The 20,493-nt window shown below is 37.6% G+C and overlaps 2 protein-coding genes across 2 annotated transcripts in view; one reads left to right on the top strand and one right to left on the bottom strand.

The window, feature by feature from the left end:
* The window catches only part of LOC123660206 (insulin receptor substrate 1-B), a 39,273-nt gene extending 36,272 nt beyond the window's left edge, over positions 1 to 3,001 (bottom strand). The window contains exon 1 of the mRNA XM_045595307.1: positions 2,167 to 3,001. Within this exon, the coding sequence (XP_045451263.1) occupies positions 2,167 to 2,533 (367 nt within the window). The 5' untranslated portion in view covers positions 2,534 to 3,001. The remainder of the gene's footprint in view (positions 1 to 2,166) is intronic.
* Positions 3,002 to 3,602: 601 nt separating this feature from the next.
* LOC123660221 (disks large homolog 5) overlaps positions 3,603 to 20,493 on the top strand; it is a 28,838-nt gene continuing 11,947 nt past the window's right edge. The window contains exons 1-17 of the mRNA XM_045595321.1: positions 3,603 to 3,686; positions 4,260 to 4,309; positions 5,104 to 5,390; positions 7,895 to 8,010; positions 9,680 to 9,799; positions 10,341 to 10,458; positions 10,863 to 11,008; positions 11,314 to 11,437; positions 11,796 to 11,908; positions 12,920 to 13,026; positions 13,855 to 13,994; positions 15,359 to 15,454; positions 15,957 to 16,082; positions 17,123 to 17,280; positions 17,639 to 17,823; positions 19,318 to 19,397; positions 19,999 to 20,133. Coding sequence (XP_045451277.1) covers positions 4,267 to 4,309; positions 5,104 to 5,390; positions 7,895 to 8,010; positions 9,680 to 9,799; positions 10,341 to 10,458; positions 10,863 to 11,008; positions 11,314 to 11,437; positions 11,796 to 11,908; positions 12,920 to 13,026; positions 13,855 to 13,994; positions 15,359 to 15,454; positions 15,957 to 16,082; positions 17,123 to 17,280; positions 17,639 to 17,823; positions 19,318 to 19,397; positions 19,999 to 20,133 — 2,094 coding nt within the window. The 5' untranslated portion in view covers positions 3,603 to 3,686; positions 4,260 to 4,266. The remainder of the gene's footprint in view (positions 3,687 to 4,259; positions 4,310 to 5,103; positions 5,391 to 7,894; positions 8,011 to 9,679; positions 9,800 to 10,340; positions 10,459 to 10,862; positions 11,009 to 11,313; positions 11,438 to 11,795; positions 11,909 to 12,919; positions 13,027 to 13,854; positions 13,995 to 15,358; positions 15,455 to 15,956; positions 16,083 to 17,122; positions 17,281 to 17,638; positions 17,824 to 19,317; positions 19,398 to 19,998; positions 20,134 to 20,493) is intronic.

Genomic DNA, 20,493 nt, shown 5'->3' with positions numbered 1-20,493 from the left:
CGTGTGTGTACGGCAAACATTTATGTATTTTATATACTTATTGGCTTTTGATAATAATCTCAATTTCTGCCTCACTATTAATGTTTGAATTCAACAATTTTTTTTTTACTTTTTACTACCATAATGACTACGTTAGAGTAATGTTGCTTTTAATTATTTATTTATATAAAAATAGTAATTCTGTAAATTTTATTATAATATCATAATCATCATCATCATTACAGCCTATACAGTCCACTGCTGGACATAGGCCTCCACAAGTTTACGCCAAAAATAACGTGAACTCATGTGTTTTGCCCATAGTCACCACGCTGGGTAAGCGGGTTGGTGACCGATTATTATAATATAATCCTTGACAATTTATGTACATTCATATAACAAAGTAGATTTTATAATACCAACAAAAAGATAATATTTTTTATGTTTTGTAGGCTGTAAATAATCAACCATTAAGGTTGTATATAGGCATTAAATTTAATTGGAATTCAACTTAACACACGTTTAACCACACAGGTTAACTACTTTGTATTAAATGGAAACCATTTTCACAGTGATATTTAAAACTGATTATATGTCATGTCTTTATATCTATATAAATAAAATGAATCACTAACTCTGTTGCAAAGAGCAAAACTCAAGAATGACTGGACCAATTCAAGAATGCAAAATTAAAATTAAACTGAGGTAGGGTACAGCAGAAAATATCTTGCTCAAAATCCCAAGCAGCCCAACTGGGGAAGTACCTCGACCTTACAGAAGATCAGAGTTAAATAATATTGCTTTCAAATAGTGTTGTGTTCCTGTGGTGAGTAAGGTGATCAGAGCTCCTGGGGGAGATTGGGGGTAGAGTCGTAAAACTTGCTTGCGATGCCTGAGGTGTTGAAGGCATCTTTAAGTTACAATAATCGCTTACAATCAGGTGAGCTGTTTTTCAACTTAATTTTATATAAAAAAAACATACAAGAAAATTAGAAAAATTCAGAGAATATAACGATTAGTCTAATTTCTTGTATGTAACAGTTATTAGGGCAGGACAAAGTCTGTCGGTTTGGCTAGTATGTGAATAAATAATACAAATTTAATTTCACCCGTGATATACAGATAGTCACAAATTCATTATAGTATTTAATTTTGTTATTGATAATGTTTAAAATAACGTTTTTTGTTAAAACATCCTGCTTCAGCCTGTAACATCCCACAACTGGACATAGGCCTCTTTCCCCATATAGGAGAAGGATTAGAGCTTAATCCACCACGATGTTCCCTACTATGAGTAACGATCGATGTTAAAACATATATTACAGTTAATAGGAATATTACTGTAAAAAATATAAAATACAAAAAGTAACTTAATTGAAGCATTATCTTTAGTGTGACATTGATGAAATCATTTATGCTATTTTGGCACCATTGAAAGCCATTACAGTTCACTACACCCATATTAATGTATATTATTGATAATAAAAAAGGAAAAATTATTGTTTATATCCAACCGAACCATACTTCTTGGTCAAAATAAACTTTAAAAAAAATTACTATAAGAATAGTTTTTATAACACTAAAATATTAAAAAAAAAAAATAGAAAAAAATAAATTAAAAAATGTATAATTATAACAATTCGCAAATAATTAACATGAAGCATTTGTTTATATTGAATTTATCCTTAAGTTAAATAATAATTGCAAATTGCTTACGTTTTCTATGAGGAAAACAGTTAATTTTTTATTTATTTTGAGAACTGATAAAATTATATTTGTTTTATATTAATGTAACTTAAGACATTTGTTATTATTATCATAATAGTATAAAATATTTATTATTATTAATGTAATTTTTAAACTATTAATTTACTTTGAAACAAAATTTAAAGGTGAATATTTTTTAACCTAACTTTTGTTAATTATCTTGTCTAATAAGAATTTGTGTATTATATTGTGTTTATATGTAATAAAAATAAATTTGCTATTAACTATAATAATAGTAATTTTATAATTTGTAAAAAATGTGTATAAATTAAAATATGTAAAGAATACTACAGATATGTATTATGATATTTACCAAACCATTTATTTCTTTATCCCTATTAGAAAACACTATAAGATAAAAAAAATCAAACAATAACATAATACTTATAGGTTAAATATTAAAAAGAAGGAATGACTTACGTATGGGATGGAGAAGCTCGTCACTGGCATCATCTGACCTGAACTGCTTCAGGATAGCAGTGAGCCAGGCATGCAGATCTTGTTCATTTTCAGCCACAATGCACAATTGTTCTTCCTTTGTAAACAACGCAATCACATGTTTCTGTTTAAGGTCCAATCTCCTTGTTATGTTGTAACAACTCTTCAACGGCAGCACTCGACGCGGTGCTGCCCCAGCGCGAAATTTCTTCTCAGACTCGTAGTACTCCAGCCTCGCGGAACTCTCCGACGTTTCGGCGCGCAGCACGAAATACTTCTTCTTCATCGTCTTCAACTTCCGCAGGTGGCCTTGACGCACCACCGCGCCACCCTCCGCCATCGCAGCCATGTCAGCGCCTCCGCATCAGTACTGGCACAAACACGACGGATAACCTTGAAGTTGTTTACGCACCGTGATGAAAGTCACTCGTCTCACCGTCGACGCGACTAAAAATACGTACTATCTCTTTTCAATAGTGCGTAAATAGTAAAGCGCTCGACAAATCGAACGGCGTAACTAATTCGCGTCCGGACGAGTCCTGCAGGCGCCATATGACTGCTTAAATCAAATCACTACGATCCACGAACGAGATAACGAAACTTCAATAACTTCGCAGCAATGCGGTGCAAATATCAAAATACAACAACAAACGCTTTTCAATCCATAATTTGGTACGCTCGCTATTACACTCGGTCATTCACAGATACACGAGTTTAGAAAGAGATAAAATCATTCATAGTAAACGTAATCCGCACGCCCTTCCGTAGGAACGCAGGGCATGGAAGTCACGCCGTGATCATGCCTCCCTGCGACATCAAAACAATCAATTTTACGCGCTATTCTGAACTTTTGCAAAACCTTATATTTTTTTAAAAATGAAACAGTAAATTTTGACGAAATTGTTTTTATGTTATTCACTTGATTTATAAAACTCCTGTATTTGCGCGTCTTTTTTTATTGGTTCCTCGCTATTGCGTGTCATTTATTCGAACGACGATTACGAGAAAATAGTGCCGTAATGGTCGGATACGCGAACAGAAACACTGAGTACAATTGGAATCTACTTAGGTTTTTATCACCATCAATACAATCTTATTAGAAAGAACAATGTATTTTTTTGTTAAGTAATGAAAATATGTTTTTTTTAAACTTAACCTTTTCGTTTTACTTGCTACATATACAAATTTAAATAAAAAAATTAAATTTTGTGACTTACATTGTCAAAAAAGAGAAATATTACTTACAAAAAACAGAGCAAAGATAATCCAACCATGATATTAGATTTACTTTAATTTTCTCAAGTACTAATAGAATATTATTTCATCAATTATGATTATGAATGAAAGCAGTAGGTATCCGCTTTTAAATTTTAAATATTTTGTCATTGACAACACTTCCTAAATATGTCGTCCTCTTTTGTGTCCGTCATTCATTCATTCATTTACTTGCTAAAAAAGGCAGAGAACAGAAACGGGAAATGTTGGCAAATTAGTACTGATAAGTACGTGTAATAGTTTTGTTTTCTTGTTAGATCGTATAATAACTAAAAAACTGTGTGCTTTCCATATTTAGTTTACAGCTCTCTTAATAAACTATCTGTTTACATTGTAAAAAAGTATTAACTCCTTTGCCGTGAAAACCATATCTGTAGCGAAAGGACAGTTTTTTGTGGTAATTTCGGTGTTTTGAATGTTCGGTGATGGTATTTATGGACCGTATCGGTGTACAGTTATCCGATATTTGCGGGTGGCGGAGAAGTTTCTGGCGAATCGTCACATAATGTCGAGTACTTTTCGTCCTGTGTAAACAGTGAAGTTGCAACAGCCCAACACTTGTGGTTTAGAAGTTTTGCAACCATCATTAGAGCGTGAAAACCGTGTCAAGCACTCTAAGATTTGGCTTTTATTAAGAATAAATAACTACAAGTAAATAGTCTTATAAGATAGTACATTATGCTGTTAAATTGAAAGACAATGGGCAACAGTTCATAATTAAGAAGGTATAGTAATATTTTAAGTGTATACTTTATACTATAGATAAGAAGATGATTATAGATAAAATAATATACTTTCAGATATATTATGGCATCCGGGACATCCTCTTTGGAAAGCAATGGGAGTAATGGTAAGTGTTGTTGAGAAAAAATATAAATATTAAATCATGTTAAGAAGAAATAGGTGTATACATAGTACAATTTTATGAAAATATCAGATTTTATTTTTGAGTATTTATCATCCTACAATCATTTCTTCCTTTTTAAGGAACTTACACTTTTTAATAGATTGTGTAAAAACGAAATGACGATGTTGACAGTGAAATCATTAAAGAATATTACGTTTTCAATGCATGAATCTCAATTGTTAGAACAATATATTTCCATAAACTTTAATTTGTAAGTTTTCAGTTAAGTGATTGTGTTAGCTGGTTTAATGTATTTTTTATATTCTATAATGTTTAAATTCACTAAAAGACTACATAAAACTAATTTTTGTAAAAATAATTTAAGCATTTAATAATTGTTGACAAACACTACTATTTCTATCTAATAATGGTAATTCTACATTATGATGTATTTAATTTTTTCATGAATTTTTTTATTCATAAGTAAAAACACTAGGGAATTAAAATTCTAGTAGGTGGCAACTCTTTTTGTTTTAAGGGGGATCCCTCAATAGTAAAATTGATTGAATCATCAAAAGTCTGTAGGAATTGTATTACATAATACTTGAATGGACCTTTATTAACTAGGTGTAAAATCTGTTGATGAAAGCCATTCATCCTTAAGAAGAATTTCATTGATTGTCATAAACAATTTTCCATGTATAAATTCTCTTTATACTTTAGTTTTAATTATTGTATTATTTTTAAACATAGCACTTCTTGGAACGAGTACACTAAATTATTGTTCTCTATTCCAGAATCAATATCCCATAGCTACGTCAGCAATGAGCGACATAATACAACACAAATAAGCACGATACCGCTTGAGTATGATGTATTATCATCATCACAATGCTACGACAAGCCAAACTACACCAGTCACACACACGCAATGAGTGCGCCCTACGAGCTGGGCCAGTATGACGTCATAAACAAACAGGCTAATGAAAACCTGAAACAGCAGTGCGAAAAGGCCCTTCACGATTTAAATCAGCTGAGACGACAACACACCGAAACGTCAAGAAGGTGTGAACATGTTATGAAGGTAAGTTTGTACTTGTACCAGTATTACAAGAACTATTAGTAATAGTATGACGTCATCAACATTCTAGTTAGAGCCTTTAGAAGTGGTGCTAGGTGCCTCTATCAGAAATATCTAGAATTTGAGGGCAAGTTACAATGTTAAGATTTTTTCACTTTTCCATTTTTGTCGTATAATACAAGATGGGCCAGTATTGTAACATTAATAAACAATCTGGTTGGATGACTAAAGCTGCAGCGTGAAGAGGTATTTCATGACAAAAAATAATGATGTTTATGATAAGCATTGCAATGAATCTATGCCTTTAGTAGTTTTAACTGTGCTGATAATTCGTTTTTTTTTATCATTCTCTTTGTTAATGACTATAGCATGTTTGAAGAAACATTCACAGCTTCTTTATATTGTCTTAGACACCTAAAGTTATTAATTTAATAAACCAATTAGAACTTGAAGATTTTTGAAGGGAAGATTTAAATCACATGATTTTGTAACATTACCCTATAAGGAATATGCTTAGCACTGTATTGGATTTTGTTCACTCAAATCTTTAGATAATTAAAAAATGTTGCCATAAGAAAATTTACTACTAATGATGTCTACAAACGCCTTCACAGTGTGCCATCACTACAGTCGTTAGTTCTGGAGAAACTATTGTACTTGGGTTCAGAGCATACTTGACCTAAACTTAGACTCGCATTTTCACAAAAATGTTTTTATATTTCAAATATTAATTTTACTTTATATTAAAGCAGACTGAAAAAAATCTTCTTAAGCAAGACATTATTGAACGTATTGACGAAAAATTTTCACGAAACTTGAATAGAAGTCGATATAATTGTGTTTGCAGACAAACGAAAAAAAAACCGACTTCAATTACATCGACAAGTAATACAACGTAGATCGACGAAAAAATAGTCAAGTAACTACGCGTTATGAAAGATTACTCAAAAAGTAGTTATCAGATCTCTATAAAATTTATATGTGACCACATGACAAACATCAGCTTTCGATTAAATTAAAAATTATTAAAATCGGTACACCCAGTAAAAAGTTATTGCGGATTTTCAAGAGTTTCCCTCGATTTCTCTGGGATCCCATCATCAGATCCTGGTTTCCTTATCATGGTACTAAAATTGGGATATCTCCTTTCTAACAAAAAAAGAATTATCAAAATCGGTACATCCAGTAGAAAGTTATGTGGTATAATACAACGTAGGTCGACGAAAAAAGCGTCAAGTAAAAACGCATTATTAGATATAGCTCGAAAAGTAGTTGTTAGATCTCAAATAAATTTAAATGGGACCAATTGGCACACACCACCTTTCGATTAAAAGAAAATTTGTCGAAATCGCTCCACCCAGTGAAAAGTTCTGATGTAACATACATAAAAAAAAAAAAAAAAAAAAATACAGTCGAATTGAGAACCTCCTCCTTTTTTGGAAGTCGGTTAATTATAGTTCGTTTATCCAGAGCTCGGGGGTAATGAAGCTATTGAGAGTAATGTAGCAATTTTATTCTACTATTCAAAGAAATTTGCGTTCCAGAAATGAAAATAGTAAAACAGCAAACTTGCCCTAGTGACCCATATATTATTGAGAGTTGTATTCAGTGCCGTTGAAAAGTATTAGCCTAATTTCTCTTTTTTGTAAGACTTGAGGGCGAAATATGAAATGCTCTTTCGAATAGCTCATTAAAAGTTCGGCGGAGAATATTGTACACATTCGCTCTTTAAAGTTTGTAATGAAAACTCCGTTACTTTTCACGATTCGCGAGTTCTGACTCGAGGTTCACGGTTGTTATCACTTCCAAAAGTTGTTTGATTCGAACATCCGCATATTGAACTCAAACGTTTCTCTACAATTTGTTTTTATCTCGTTAACGGAATTCTGACCTATAATTATGATTGGTATTTAATAAATGTTCAGTAATTGTACCTGAAATGGGATTAATTCTTAGCAAAGGCTTGTATTCTATAGTTTAGAGTAGAGTTCCCCAAACTTTTTTTGTGTCGTAGACCGTAGAGACGTATCAGTGTATGTGTTGACATCCACTACCGTTGATTTTTTTTAAAAATTTTTTTTCGGTGACGTAGACCCCTTGCAGGTTGTCATAGACCCCTAGGGGTCGATATAGACCACTTTGGGAATCACTGTTTTAGAGTAACGTATTGACGTTTTTTACAAGGGGGTAACGGTTGTTTCCTATTCGACTCTTCTTTATAATCGTCTTACATTCGTAATTAGATACTTCACAACTCAATAGTGCTATTCAAATATAATTTAATAGAGTAATATTTGATTTTAGGTCTAACGTTAAGTTGAAGAAAAATAGAAACACACTTCTAGGTATAAAATTTTGCTTCTTAAAATTTTTATATGCACAGGTCTTAGCATTTTCATAGACAGGGGTTTTGTCAAAAAAAAAAAGCCGCTGAACAAAAAATATACCAGAAACATAAAACACGCGATTATCTGCAGTTTTATGCATACCCGTAACCAATTTCCCAGGAGTTGGAGTACTTCCGTGGTCAGCACCGGGCAGCGATGAATCAGCTGGAAGTGTCCGCGCAGGAGGCGAGCAGCCTTCGCGGCAAATATGGCGACCTGCTCAACGACAATCAACGGTAAAATGAGATAACCATATTCTATGTATTCATTATTACTTTATCTTGTTCTGATTCTGATGACGCAATTTAGACTTAAGGGAAGCAATTTTATAATCCTGAAAAATGTACAGTTGCCGCGTGATACTAATCTAGTAATTAAATATTTTTATCCAAATGATTTCAACTGAGATTAGCGACAGAATCGCGCAATAATCTCAAAAATTAACAAAGTTACGGATTATTACCTACTATCCATACTCAATATTAATATTATATATATTTAAGAAATAAAGACGTTTTTACTGACACCGCTAGACGTTGCCGCTCCGTGCAAAAATTGTCCCTATCGACACGCGGGAATCCCCGCACCGCATTTAAAAAAAAAGTAAACTATATATATATTTTTTGAATTTGTAAGTTTTTATTCTTTTCGTACTAAACCAAAAAAAAACCTAGAATATTCATATAAGCCTTATATTTACGGTTGTTTAAATACTTCTGTATATTTCCTGAATTTTATTTGTCATGAAAGTTTTCTTTTAACTTGCATTTAGTTGTAAGTTTTGCTGGATAAAAATATGTCAACTAGACCTTGACTTTAAGAATTGTTTTATGTGAAAAACTGTGTTTATATAAGTTCAAATATTATTAAAGGATGAACGAGTAATTTATAAGTTTTTTGACTACTTTTAATTAGGGTTCAGTGAAGTTTTATGCATAATTATTTATTAGATGAAAAGAAAAAAGTGTGTGTTAAAAACCCTGCCCCTACAATATAAGAGACATTCTAAACTTATATATTTTTAACCGACTTCCAAAAAAGGAGGAGGTTCTCAATTCGACTGTATATATTTTTTTTTTTTTTTTTATGTATGTTACATCAGAACTTTTGACCGGGTAGACCGATTTCGACAAATTTGGTTTTAATCGAAAGGTGGTGTGTGCCAATTGGTCCCATTTAAATTTATTTGAGATCTAACAACTACTTTTCGAGTTATATCTAATAATGCGTTTTTACTTGACGCTTTTTTCGTCGACCTACGTTGTATTATACCGCATAACTTTCTACTGGATGTACCGATTTTGATAATTCTTTTTTGTTGGAAAGGGGATATCCCTAGTTTGGTACCGTGATAAAGAAACCAGGATCTGATGATGGGATCCCAGAGAAATCGAGGGAAACTCTCGAAAATCCGTAATAACTTTTTACTGGGTGTACCGATTTTGATAATTTTTAATTTAATCGGAAGCTGATGTTTATCATGTGGTCACATATAAATTTTATCGAGATCTGATAACTACTTTTTGAGTAATCTTTGATAACGCGTAGTTACTTGACTATTTTTTCGTCGATCTACGTTGTATTACTTGTCGATGTAATTGAAGTCGGTTTTTTTTCGTTTGCGAGCAAACACAATTATAGGTAGTAGTATGTTGAAACAAAAATAAATTAAAATACACATACATAAACATAACAACAACATTAAATATTTCATACATTATCTACATATGTTTAGCGTTATAGGTTCTTAATTTAATGTGAGTATTAAGTATAACTCCACCACCACTCCAGAGTCTTCATTAGGATGTGAATCCTGTGTCGGGTGTAAATCAGACAGAAAGCTAATATGGAAGTTGTTTTTTTAAGAAAAACGTAATAAGTGAAATGGTATTATTGATGTTTCAGACTCGAGCGTGAAGTTCAACACTTACAACAAAATAGTAACGCGGAAGGTTCAGATGCTCTCGTTCATACTCTCAGGAAATACGAGGCTCTCAAGGAAGAGTTTGATTGTTTCCAAAAGAGGTTTGTGCTTATTTGTTTATGAATAACAGTAAAAAGTTTGATGTGGCTTAAATTTTAAATTAAATGTTCAAATTTTTTAATTACGATAAGTAATTATTTGAATTTTTTTCGAAAGTTCAATAATACATGTTGAGTTATTAAATGTTCTTAATCACTAAAAAGTCCTAAAGTCTTCAAGCATGGTCCTTGGATGTTATTACTTTGATTTTTTTTTAATATAACCAGGTTGGCAAACAAGCGTAAGGCTTACCTGATGGTAAGCGATTACCGTAGGTTTTAGACGTCTGCAACACCAGAAGCATCGCAAGCGCGTTGTCGACCCAATCCCCTCCGGAGCTCTGGTCACCTTATTCACCAACAGTAACACAATACTGCTTGAAAACAGTATTATTTAGCGGTGGTCTTCTTTAAGGTATATTTTTTAGTTTTGATAATTCAGAATTTAGTTAAATCATATTTGAATCAAATATACATAACGATTTCATAGGTTTGATGTTACCTAGCAAAAAGGGGTACGATATTTTTATTCCACTTTTTATAGGTATGATGACTTGATAGAAAACAATAATGCTACACTAGAGAACCTACGAATTGTACAAGAAGAGAACAGTAGGTTGAAGACGCAGTGCCACGAGTTGACACAAGAGAGAAATGCTGTGGTAAGATTTTCTTTCATATGAGCTCATAGCAATTAAAATTCAATACAATTATTTTAATACAAATTGACTAGGTTCTTGACCTATTGACCTACATATTACGTTGTGTCAAAAACGCCTTAGTATTTTGATTGTGTGACACTTATTCGGCACTGTATTGGATATTTTCTGTTATCAGTGACCTCAATATAATTTTTTTTTAATACATAACATGAACATTATGTGCTTTTAAGTGCCCATGCCTTCTTTTATTTACATTTTAATTGTCAAACGTGAGGTGTATTGGTAATGTTGAAACCATGCTTCAAATTACGCACTAAAGCTTAGTGTTTCTAATTTGATGGTGAATCAAGAACTGATCTATATATATATATACTTAAATATATATATAAATAACATTGTTTCAGATACGTGAACGGAACGCCCTGAAGCAGCAAGTGGCGAGCGTGGTGCGGCAGTGGGAGGGCGGCGTGCGTGAGCGAGCTGACATCAAGCGGCTCACGGACGAGCGCAACGCGGCCATGGCCGAGTACACGCTCATCATGAGCGAGAGGTGAGTGCGGCCTGTGTGCGTGCGGGAGGTGAGTGCCGACCGTGTGCGAGCGGGAGGTGAGTGCGGTCTGTGTGCGAGCGGGAGGTGAGTGCGGCCTTTGTGCGTGCGGGATGTGAGTGCGGACCGTGTGCGAGTGGGAGGTGAGTGATTGGTTCCTGAGTCAGTGTTTTGCGTCTGATGTTCTTCTTTCTTGTAACACATTTACATTAAAAATAATAAATATATATATTTCTTCCTCCTTCGCGTGAAACAATGTGCGCGAGTCCACTCGGCCGCGAGATGTGAAATACCCAGCTGCGTTACAGGGACACGGTGCACAAGGAGATGGAGAAGCTGTCGGACGACCTGCAGGCGGCGCTGAAGCGGGTCGCCGCGCTGGAGGCGGCGCTGCAGGCGTCGCGCGAGGAGCAGCGCGCCACCGCGCTGCAGGTACCGCCGCCTCGTGGCTGATCACCTGTTTGTGACGATGGCCTGACTCATCCGTAGCGCTGAGACTGTTGTCATCATGTGCACCAGATAGCGATCGTTACTCATAGTAAGGAATATATCCGCCAACCCGCATTGGAGCACCGTGGTGGATTAAGCTCTGATCCTTCTCCTACATAGGGAAAGAGGCCTTTGCTCAGTAGTGGGATATTACAGGCTGAAGCGTAATAGTTAAATAGAGAAACCAAAATATAATTATTAAAAAAAATATATATTTATAGATTTTCATGTAAAGCAATAAATGCATCTTAGATAATCATTAAATTTTGTGATAAATATATAATTTTTTAATGATTGCTAGGCCGAAAGTCTGCGACGTGAGATAGAATCGGCGTTGGTCGACCGTGACCGCGCCATCAAGGAGTGCACCGACTTAAAGACACCACAGAACACGGCTACATTGGGCAAGTCAAGGTTAGTGGAAAATTTCAATGTATCTCTAAAGAAGTCTATATTATTTAATTGTGTGACCAAAGCTAAATGAAATAAAATGTATATTAATAGTAAAATAAATAGTGAAATCAAATTTTATTGAAAACAAATAACGCAATGGATTTTTATACTAAATTGTGTAAAAACAAATGACTCTGTCTCTCACTGAATTGTATTTTTAATCATGGAGAGAAATATGATTAATTCAAAATTGTTTTGAATTTTTGCATTCTATATTTATTTTCCTTAGTGTATTCACGTTGTGATCACAATGCATTTTTGACAAAGTAAAAAAAAATTGACAAATTAAATAAATTAAAAGAACACGGCAGAAGTGGAACTTCTGAAAAGTAGTCCAGGAGTGATATTTTTTTCCTAAGAATATAAAAATACTGTGTAATCAGTAATTTATTCTATCTCATTCTTTCCTATACATTTTTGTGTATACACAATTACACACGTATCTGTGTTCTTAATTGTGACGTATTTTCGTTTCATTGTATTTTAAATACTTTTCCTACATAGGGAGGCCTGCCCAGCAGTGGGATATTACAGGCTGAAGTGAGTGATGTGTGTGTGTGTTTTTTTTATTTAAAAATTTTGATTCACGGGCTCAAAATGTCCATGCCTTTTGTTAATAATGCATGCATTATAATAATACCACAGGCGATTTTTCTTTATTACTACAGATCGACAGTCCTGTGACTGCCTAGTAAAACTAGGATTGGTCCGACACTGACGGTTTTTTTTTTCCTTACTAAATACTGTTTATGGAGAAGTACACACATAATTCCTTTCTAATTTCTGAACATTATTATTTTTCTTATTTATGTCTATATTTACACTTATTTGCTAGTTATCATATATGAACACTTATTTCCTAGTTACCATGCGAGCAATGTGTTTCAAATCACAATGATTTAGAAGTTTCACTTCTAAAAGTTCTGAATATGACCGCAAATTTTTATAAATATATTATATTTCTCTGTACAGGCAAGATAATTCAGCTTATCATCACTTGGGTCTATCCAGTGGAGTTGGGACGGACGGTTTTCTCAACGGACAACACTCCAATGACCCATCAATGGATAAATTGCAAGGTACATATTTATTTTTCGATTCATATATGGTTAATATATTTTAAATAATATATATATATATAAAAAATCATTAAGGATGGTATTAAATGGTCTTAACAAAATTTTATATTATTTCTATTTATTGAGATGAATTATATAAAAATAAATGTAGTAATATAGCATTTCTCTCTATAGCAAAGTCTCAAATTTAATTTATTTTACCAGAGTATAAATAAATTCTTTCTTTTAGACTGAGCGCTCTTCTTAAGTCACCAAATTGCATGACAATTTATCGGCGGAATTATCGCTTATTAAGTAGTTTTGTTTACCGTTATAAGTAATTATGAATATTCAAACGAAAACCTTATTTCAATTTACTTCGATTCAACTTAGATTTAGAATTAAAAAAAAAGAGTAATCACTAACTGAGGTAGGGCACAGCAGGAATTTCCTGCTCAAAATATGGAGCAGCCCGACTGGGGTAGTACCTCGACCTTGCAGAAGATCACAGCAAAATAACACTGTTTTCAAGCAGTATTGTGTTCCTGTTGGTGAGTAAGGTGACCAGAGCTCCTGGGGGGATTGGGGATTGGGTCGGCAACGCGCTTGCGATGCTTCTGGTGTTGCAGGCGTCTATAAGCTACGGTAATCGCTTACCATCAGGTGAGCCGTACGCTTGTTTGCCGACCTAGTGACATAAAAAAAAATAATAAAAAAAAAATCAAAATCGGTACACACTAAAAAGGTACGAGGTTAAGTCGTACACAGTCGTGTTAGGAGACTACTCCTTTCTTGAAGTCATTTAATGATAGTGCATCAGTCAATGTTTAGTAACCCCGGGTGGCGCAGGGCTGGTGGGCCTGGCGGCGGACGCGGCGGAGGCGGAGCGCGTGGACGACGTGGAGCAGGCCAACCGCCAGATCGAGCGCCTGCGCGCGCGCGCCGAGCGCCTCGCCGCCGAGCTGCACGACGCGCAGCGCGAGGCCGAGGTGACCGCTGTCCTCTGCTGGCGCACGGGCGCTGGCGGCGGCTCTGCTGTCAAACTGACAGCTGGCGGCGGCTCTACTGTCGCACTGAGCGCTGGCGGCGGCTCTACTGTCGCACTGAGCGCTGGCGGCGGCGGCCCGCTGCGGCTCTACTGTCGCACTGAGCGCTGGCAGCGGCCCATTGCGGTTCTACTGTCGCACTGAGTGCTGACTGTGGCCTATTGCGGCTCTCTACTGTCACGCTGACAGCTGGCTGTGGCCCATTGCGGCTCTCTACTGTCAAACTGACAGCTGGCTACAATTTATTGTCAATTTTTCTAAACAAAACTAAATTTAACATGTTTGTGTAGAGATACTTTATTTCATCATCATCATCACTTCAGCCTATAGCAGTCCACTGCTGGACATACGCCTCCCCAAGTTCGCGCCAGACTCGACAAATTCCAAACACTGGAGCAGGCTGGGTGTCGAAATGGCTACAGCATCGTAGACCACATCCATATTATTCGGCAGATTATACAAAAGCCAGAAGAGTATAATCAGCCGCTGTGTATGGCATTTGTGAAAAAAGCCTTTGATTCTGTCGAGCCTTGGGTTATTCTGGTATTTCTGCAGAGATGCCATATCGACTGGCGATATATCGATGACCGTCCACATCCAAGATCAGAGAACAAGACCCCTTCATCGCGGAGCAAGTCAGGGGGATGTAGTGTCGCTGAAACGATTACCAATACGTTTGAGGATGTCTTTAAGACCTTGGGGGGATTTCGGGAGGGAGGACAGACGAGGCATCAACGTCAACGGCCAATACATCTCTCTCCTTCGTTTCGCCAACAATATTGTCATCTTTGCGAAGACGCTGGAGCTAAGCCAAATGCTGGGCGGCCTAAGTAAGTCCTCCCGACTAGTTGATCTCGGTATAAACTTGGACAAAACGAAACTCAAGTTTAAAGTCGCTCAACGTGCAATGGAATGGGCTATGCTTGGGGTTTCCTCAAAGATAGGATTAAAAATGAGACTATCCGCGAGAGAACGAAAGTAACCGACATAGCCCACAGAATTAGCAATTTGAAGTGGCAGTGGACTGGTCATCTGTGTCGCAGGACCGATGATCATTGGAGCAGACGGGTCCTGGAGTGGAGACCGCGTCTTGACTAACGCAGTGTCGGACGTCATCCGGCTCGCTGGACCGACGATCTACGTAAGATTGCCTGTGTGAGCTGGATGAGGATTACGGAAAACCGGGATGTCTGGCGAGAACTTAGGGAGGCCTATGTCCAGCAGTGGACCGCAATAGGCTGAACTGAATATGTATTTAAGACATTTTGTACGTTTCATCCATTATTTAAAATTTGTTTTGTTTTTAGGTCTCCAAGCGTAGAAGAGACTGGGCCTTCTCTGAAAGAGATAAGCTTTTGCAAGAACGAGAAAGTGTTAAAGCTCTCTGTAACCGGTTGAGAAAGGTAAAAATTTTGAGGTCTTGTTGCTTTTATAAACTAATTTTCTTGCATAACATAATAATTTCGAAGAAAAGTTTCGCGTTAATTTGTGTAAATATAGATTTAAATAGTTTTAGTATGTTATTGAAGTAATTGTTGTAATTGTTTTTCATTTATAATTTTTTTTTATTGGATCATCTTAAATTTTTGCGCTTTTGACATTCTATTTTATCAGGTATTGAATAGTTAAAGGATTAGCACATCAAACTTGATACATATTAACGATATTGTCATTTTTAATTTTTATTAGCGATTGCTTATTGATATATTTACTTATTAACTAAATACTTTGTATTACTTGATAATGCATGTAGTGATAACCTGTAATTAAAAAAAAACATTGACATCCTATTGAAAGCTAATGTGTAAGATACTATTATTAAAGTATATTTTGTTGGTTATCCTTTAATAAATAAATAAATAATAGTATAAATATGGAGTAATACGCTGAGACAATGGTATCCAGGAACGCGACCAAATGGTGGGAGAGCTGGCGGAGGCGAGACGTCACGGCGGCAAGAAGGACTCTAAAGAGGGACGCGCGCGCGCGCGCTCGCACGACGAACACACGCACCGGGACACGGACGTGCAGGTGTGTGTCGTGTGACGCAGTTTACTGGTGGGCAAGTTCTTTATTTGTGTGGGCAACTTCTTTATTTGTGTGGACAACTTCTTTATTTGTGTGGACAACTTCTTTATTTGTGTGGACAACTTCTTTACGCACGCTTACCTCGGGGAGTAAGCTGGTGAATTCCTGACGAAATGAAAAGTGTGATCGAGCGAGCACGCATTTTCTTTCTCTCTTTCTCTCATAGCCAGTTACGTTAATATCTAAGACAGTGCAAGCCTATTATTATTATTTTATAATGCACTTGCAGCTCTTGGAGCTGATACGTGCGTATTACTGCACTTATGTTCTCTCTACTTTAGTTTTTAAATGTTCATCCAGTCTGTTTTTAAAAGTGTTTACTGATGGTGCACCAATCACTGATTCTGGCAGCTTGTTCCATTGGGTAACTACTCGATTTGGCAAAAAGTGACATCTGGGGTTGCTATGGCAAGGAGATCTTGTATGTTTTGGAGAATGTCCTCTCAACTGTCTCAATTTTATTGATGATCAATTTTATTATGCAGGGCTATTGCTAAAGAAGTCTTAGTTCAGCCGTGTGGTCTAAAGCACACTTTTTATTTTTCGCTGTTACTTTATTAATAAGATTTTGTTGCCGGTCCCTCTATTCGACCGTTTCTCTTTATCACGTGCGGCAAGCGAACATGAAAGTGGTGGTATATGACTGTCGACTAAGCTAGTTGTAGCTTAAAAGAGGATGAATAGGATGTTTCCCTTGATCTCCCTACCGTGCCTCGGATAGCACGTTAATCAGTCCGTTCCAGTTGGTATCATAAATATCTAATAGTGATCGTCGATCATAGTAGAGAATAAAGCGGCCAACATTCATTGGTGAACCGCGATGGATTAAGCTCAAATTCTTCTCCAACATGGAGAAAAAGACTTAACCTAGCAATGGGAACTTACAGGCTGAATCGTGGTGTAGTGAGTTCTAATTTAAAAAGGAGTTGGTGTCGGTTCATCAGTATATTTTATAAAACATATTAATCGTCATATAATTCCAGGACTTCGAATGGGAGATAATCGACGTAGAGTTGAGTGGCCAGAGCGCGGAGCTGGGCCTGGAGTTGCGCGGTGGTCGCGACGAGCCTTGTTACCCCAACGACTTCAGCGTCTACGTGGTCTCCGTCAAGAAGGGTTCTATTGCAGACGGGAAGATCAAGTGAGTTTTTGTACTGTGGTTTGTGAATCTTAGGTTCGTCTTTTTTATTGTACAACATCCACAACCTCAGTTGCTATGTTATTTTTTTTAAGATCCATGTACGGTTTTTTGGCAAATTGGCATTTCAGGCCTGCATTCCTCAAACTGTCTCAGACTCTTCGGTTTGTTTTTAGATGGGAATATTTTAGCCATTTCCTTCATTACCTTGAGTTCCTGACCGATGCACGTGTAAGTATCCAAAACATCGGGCATGTAAAGACCCTAATAAACCGTTATCAAATCCGAAAAAGTTGTTTCATTATGAGTGACATTCGCGTAAACATCAGAAGACAATATGTAAAGTCACAGTATATTTCAGGCCGCTGGACCGCATCACGGAGGCGTGCGGCGTGTCGGCGTGGGCGCGCGGGGCGCAGTGCGCGGCGGCGCTGAGGGGGGCGCTGGCGCGCGGCGCGGCGCCCGTGCGTCTGCAGCGCGCCCGCGCCGCGCGCGCGCTGCTGCGGGTGGCGGGCGCCGGCCGCAGCGGGCTGACGCTGCAGCAGGGTGAGTGGCGCGCGGGGGGGCGGGCACGTGGCGCGGCGCCCGTGCGCTGCTGCGGGCGCCGGGCGCCGGCCGCAGCGGGCTGACGCTGCAGCAGGGTGAGTGGCGCACGGGGGGGGCGGGCACGTGGCGCGGCGCCCGTGCGCTGCTGCGGGTGGCGGGCGCCGGCCGCAGCGGGCTGACGCTGCAGCAGGGTGAGTGGCGCACGGGGGGGGCGGGCACGTGGCGCGGCGCCGCAACTTATCTTTGGTTTTTTTTATTTATTATATTATGTACAGCTTTGTGCTTTTTATATATATCCTTTACTCGTAACATTAAAATCTACTAGATCGTTCAATAAGTCCCGAGACTAACCTGGAAATGGCGCATATATTAAAAACTCTTTTGATTTTTAAAAAGTACTGGCTATCAATACAAGAATATGTGTCAAATTTTTAAAAATGGAACAATAAAATTATTGATTTTGAAACATTTAAGTGACGCTACGGTTGTAATTTCGATACAATGGAAAAAAACGAGTTTCGCGTGTTGATAAAACATTGTTTTTTAATGGGAAAAAATACCGTTGAAGCACAGCAATGGCTTATAAAATGTTGTGCAGGATCAGCTCCCTCTAAAACAACCATTTGTCGGTGGTATGCCGACTTCAAACGCGGTCGCATGGACACCAATGATGGGGAACGCTCAGGTCGTTCAAATGAAGCAGTGACTCAACAAAATATTAACCAAGTCCTCAAAATCGTATTGGAAGATCGGAAGGTAAAAGTGCGACAGATAGCCGAGATAGTGAAGATTTCAGCTGGTAGTGTTTTCACTATTTTACATAAAAATTTGGCCATGAAAAAGCTTTTTTCTAAGTGGGTGCCGCGTTTGCTTACAACTAATCAAAAGGAACAACGTATCAATAATTCAGAGCGATGTTTGGCGCTGATGAATCATAATAAAAAGGATTTTTTACGTCGGTATGTAACAATGGATGAAACCTGGATATACCATTTCACTCCGGAATCCAATCGGCAGGCAGCGGAGTGGAGAGCAGCTGGTGAAAGCCGCCCGAAGCGTCTAAAGACTCAGAAATCGGCCGGTAAGGTTATGGCGTCTATATTTTGGGATGCGCATGGAATACTTTTCATCGACTACCTTGAAAAGGGGCAAAATATAAATAGTGACTATTACATGTGCTTATTGGAGCGATTGAAGTACGAAATTGCGGATAAACGGCCTCACATGAACAAAAAGAAAGTGGTGTTTCACCAGGACAACGCGCCTTGTCACAAGTCCGTGAGAACGATTGTACTTAGTCTCGGGACTTATTGAACCACGTGTTATATAAATAAATACGTGGTGTTATAAATTTTTCAAATTAACTCTGTTAACTTGATATTTTAAAATATAAACTATGACTGTATAGCAAACGTCTACCAAAAAGCGAAAGGAAATTCGTTCCAACCGTTCCATAGACTCCTTTTTTTTTTCAAATATTTTTTATATCAACAGGTATTTTCATAAGCAAAATAGCGTGCGGTAGCGCAGCCGCCAAGGAGGGCAACATCTACGTCGGAGACAGAGTCGTTAGCGTAAGTTTACTAAGTTGTTTTATTTGAAAAGTATAACATGTCTCTTATCAAATAAATAGTCTTATAAAAAACATATTAGTTTGCTGAAGTCATTACGTAATTTCGTTGTAAATTAATGATATACTTTAAGGAAAACTTAATTCTTATTTATTTTGCTTTTGGTCTTGTTTAAGACTTTCTCATGTGACAAGCAAAAAAGACCATTTTTTTTTATATCACTAGGTCGGCAAACAAGAGTACGGCTCACCTGATGGTAAGAGATTACCGTAGCTTATAGACGCCTGCAACACCAGAAGCATCGAAAGCGCGTTGCCGATCCAATCCCCAATTCCCCCAGGAGCTCTGGTCATCTTATTCACCAACAGGAACACAATACTGCTTGAAAACAGTATTATTTAGCTGTGGTCTTCTATAAGGTCGAGGTACTACCCCAGTCGGGCTACTTGCATATTTTGAGCAGGAAATTCCTGCTGTGCCCTACCTCCATTTAATTACATACGAGTATTTCCAATAACGATTTCGTCCGTACCTCTTATCGATACAACATAGACAAACGACGAGTGCTAGTGAGTGCCGAGTGCCAGCGTGTGCGTGTCCGCAGATCAACAACCGGTCGCTGGAGGGCGTGGCCAGCGCGGCGGAGGCGGCGGCGCTGCTGGCCGACGTGCACTACGACTGCGTGCTGCTCACCGTGCTGCGGCCGCTCTACCCCTGCTGCGACCCGCGGAACCGGTGCGCCCTACCCGCTACCATCAATACCTCTACCTCTGCCATCACTACCTCTACCCACTACTATCACTACCTCTACCCACTACTATCACTACCTCTACCTCTGTCGTCACTACCTCTACCCACTACCATCACTACCTCTACCCGCGACCATCACTACCTCTAACCACTAAATTTACCTACTGCCTTTACCTAACTCTACCTACTACCTCGACACATTACCTCTACCCACTCCCTTCAAGCACAACTTCTACCTACTAGCGACACGGTTGGTGTGACCGCGGCTCTGCACGAGTTACCCGCCACACGCATACACGTGGCTAAATACTTACGATACGTCAATATACAGTAAAGCGAGTGTCCATGC

This window comes from Melitaea cinxia, chromosome 15, assembly GCF_905220565.1.
Source record: "Melitaea cinxia chromosome 15, ilMelCinx1.1, whole genome shotgun sequence".
Classification (NCBI taxonomy): Eukaryota; Metazoa; Arthropoda; class Insecta; order Lepidoptera; family Nymphalidae; genus Melitaea; species Melitaea cinxia.
The sequence above is the reverse complement of the archived record's forward strand: the minus strand, read 5'-3'. Positions and strand labels throughout refer to the sequence as shown.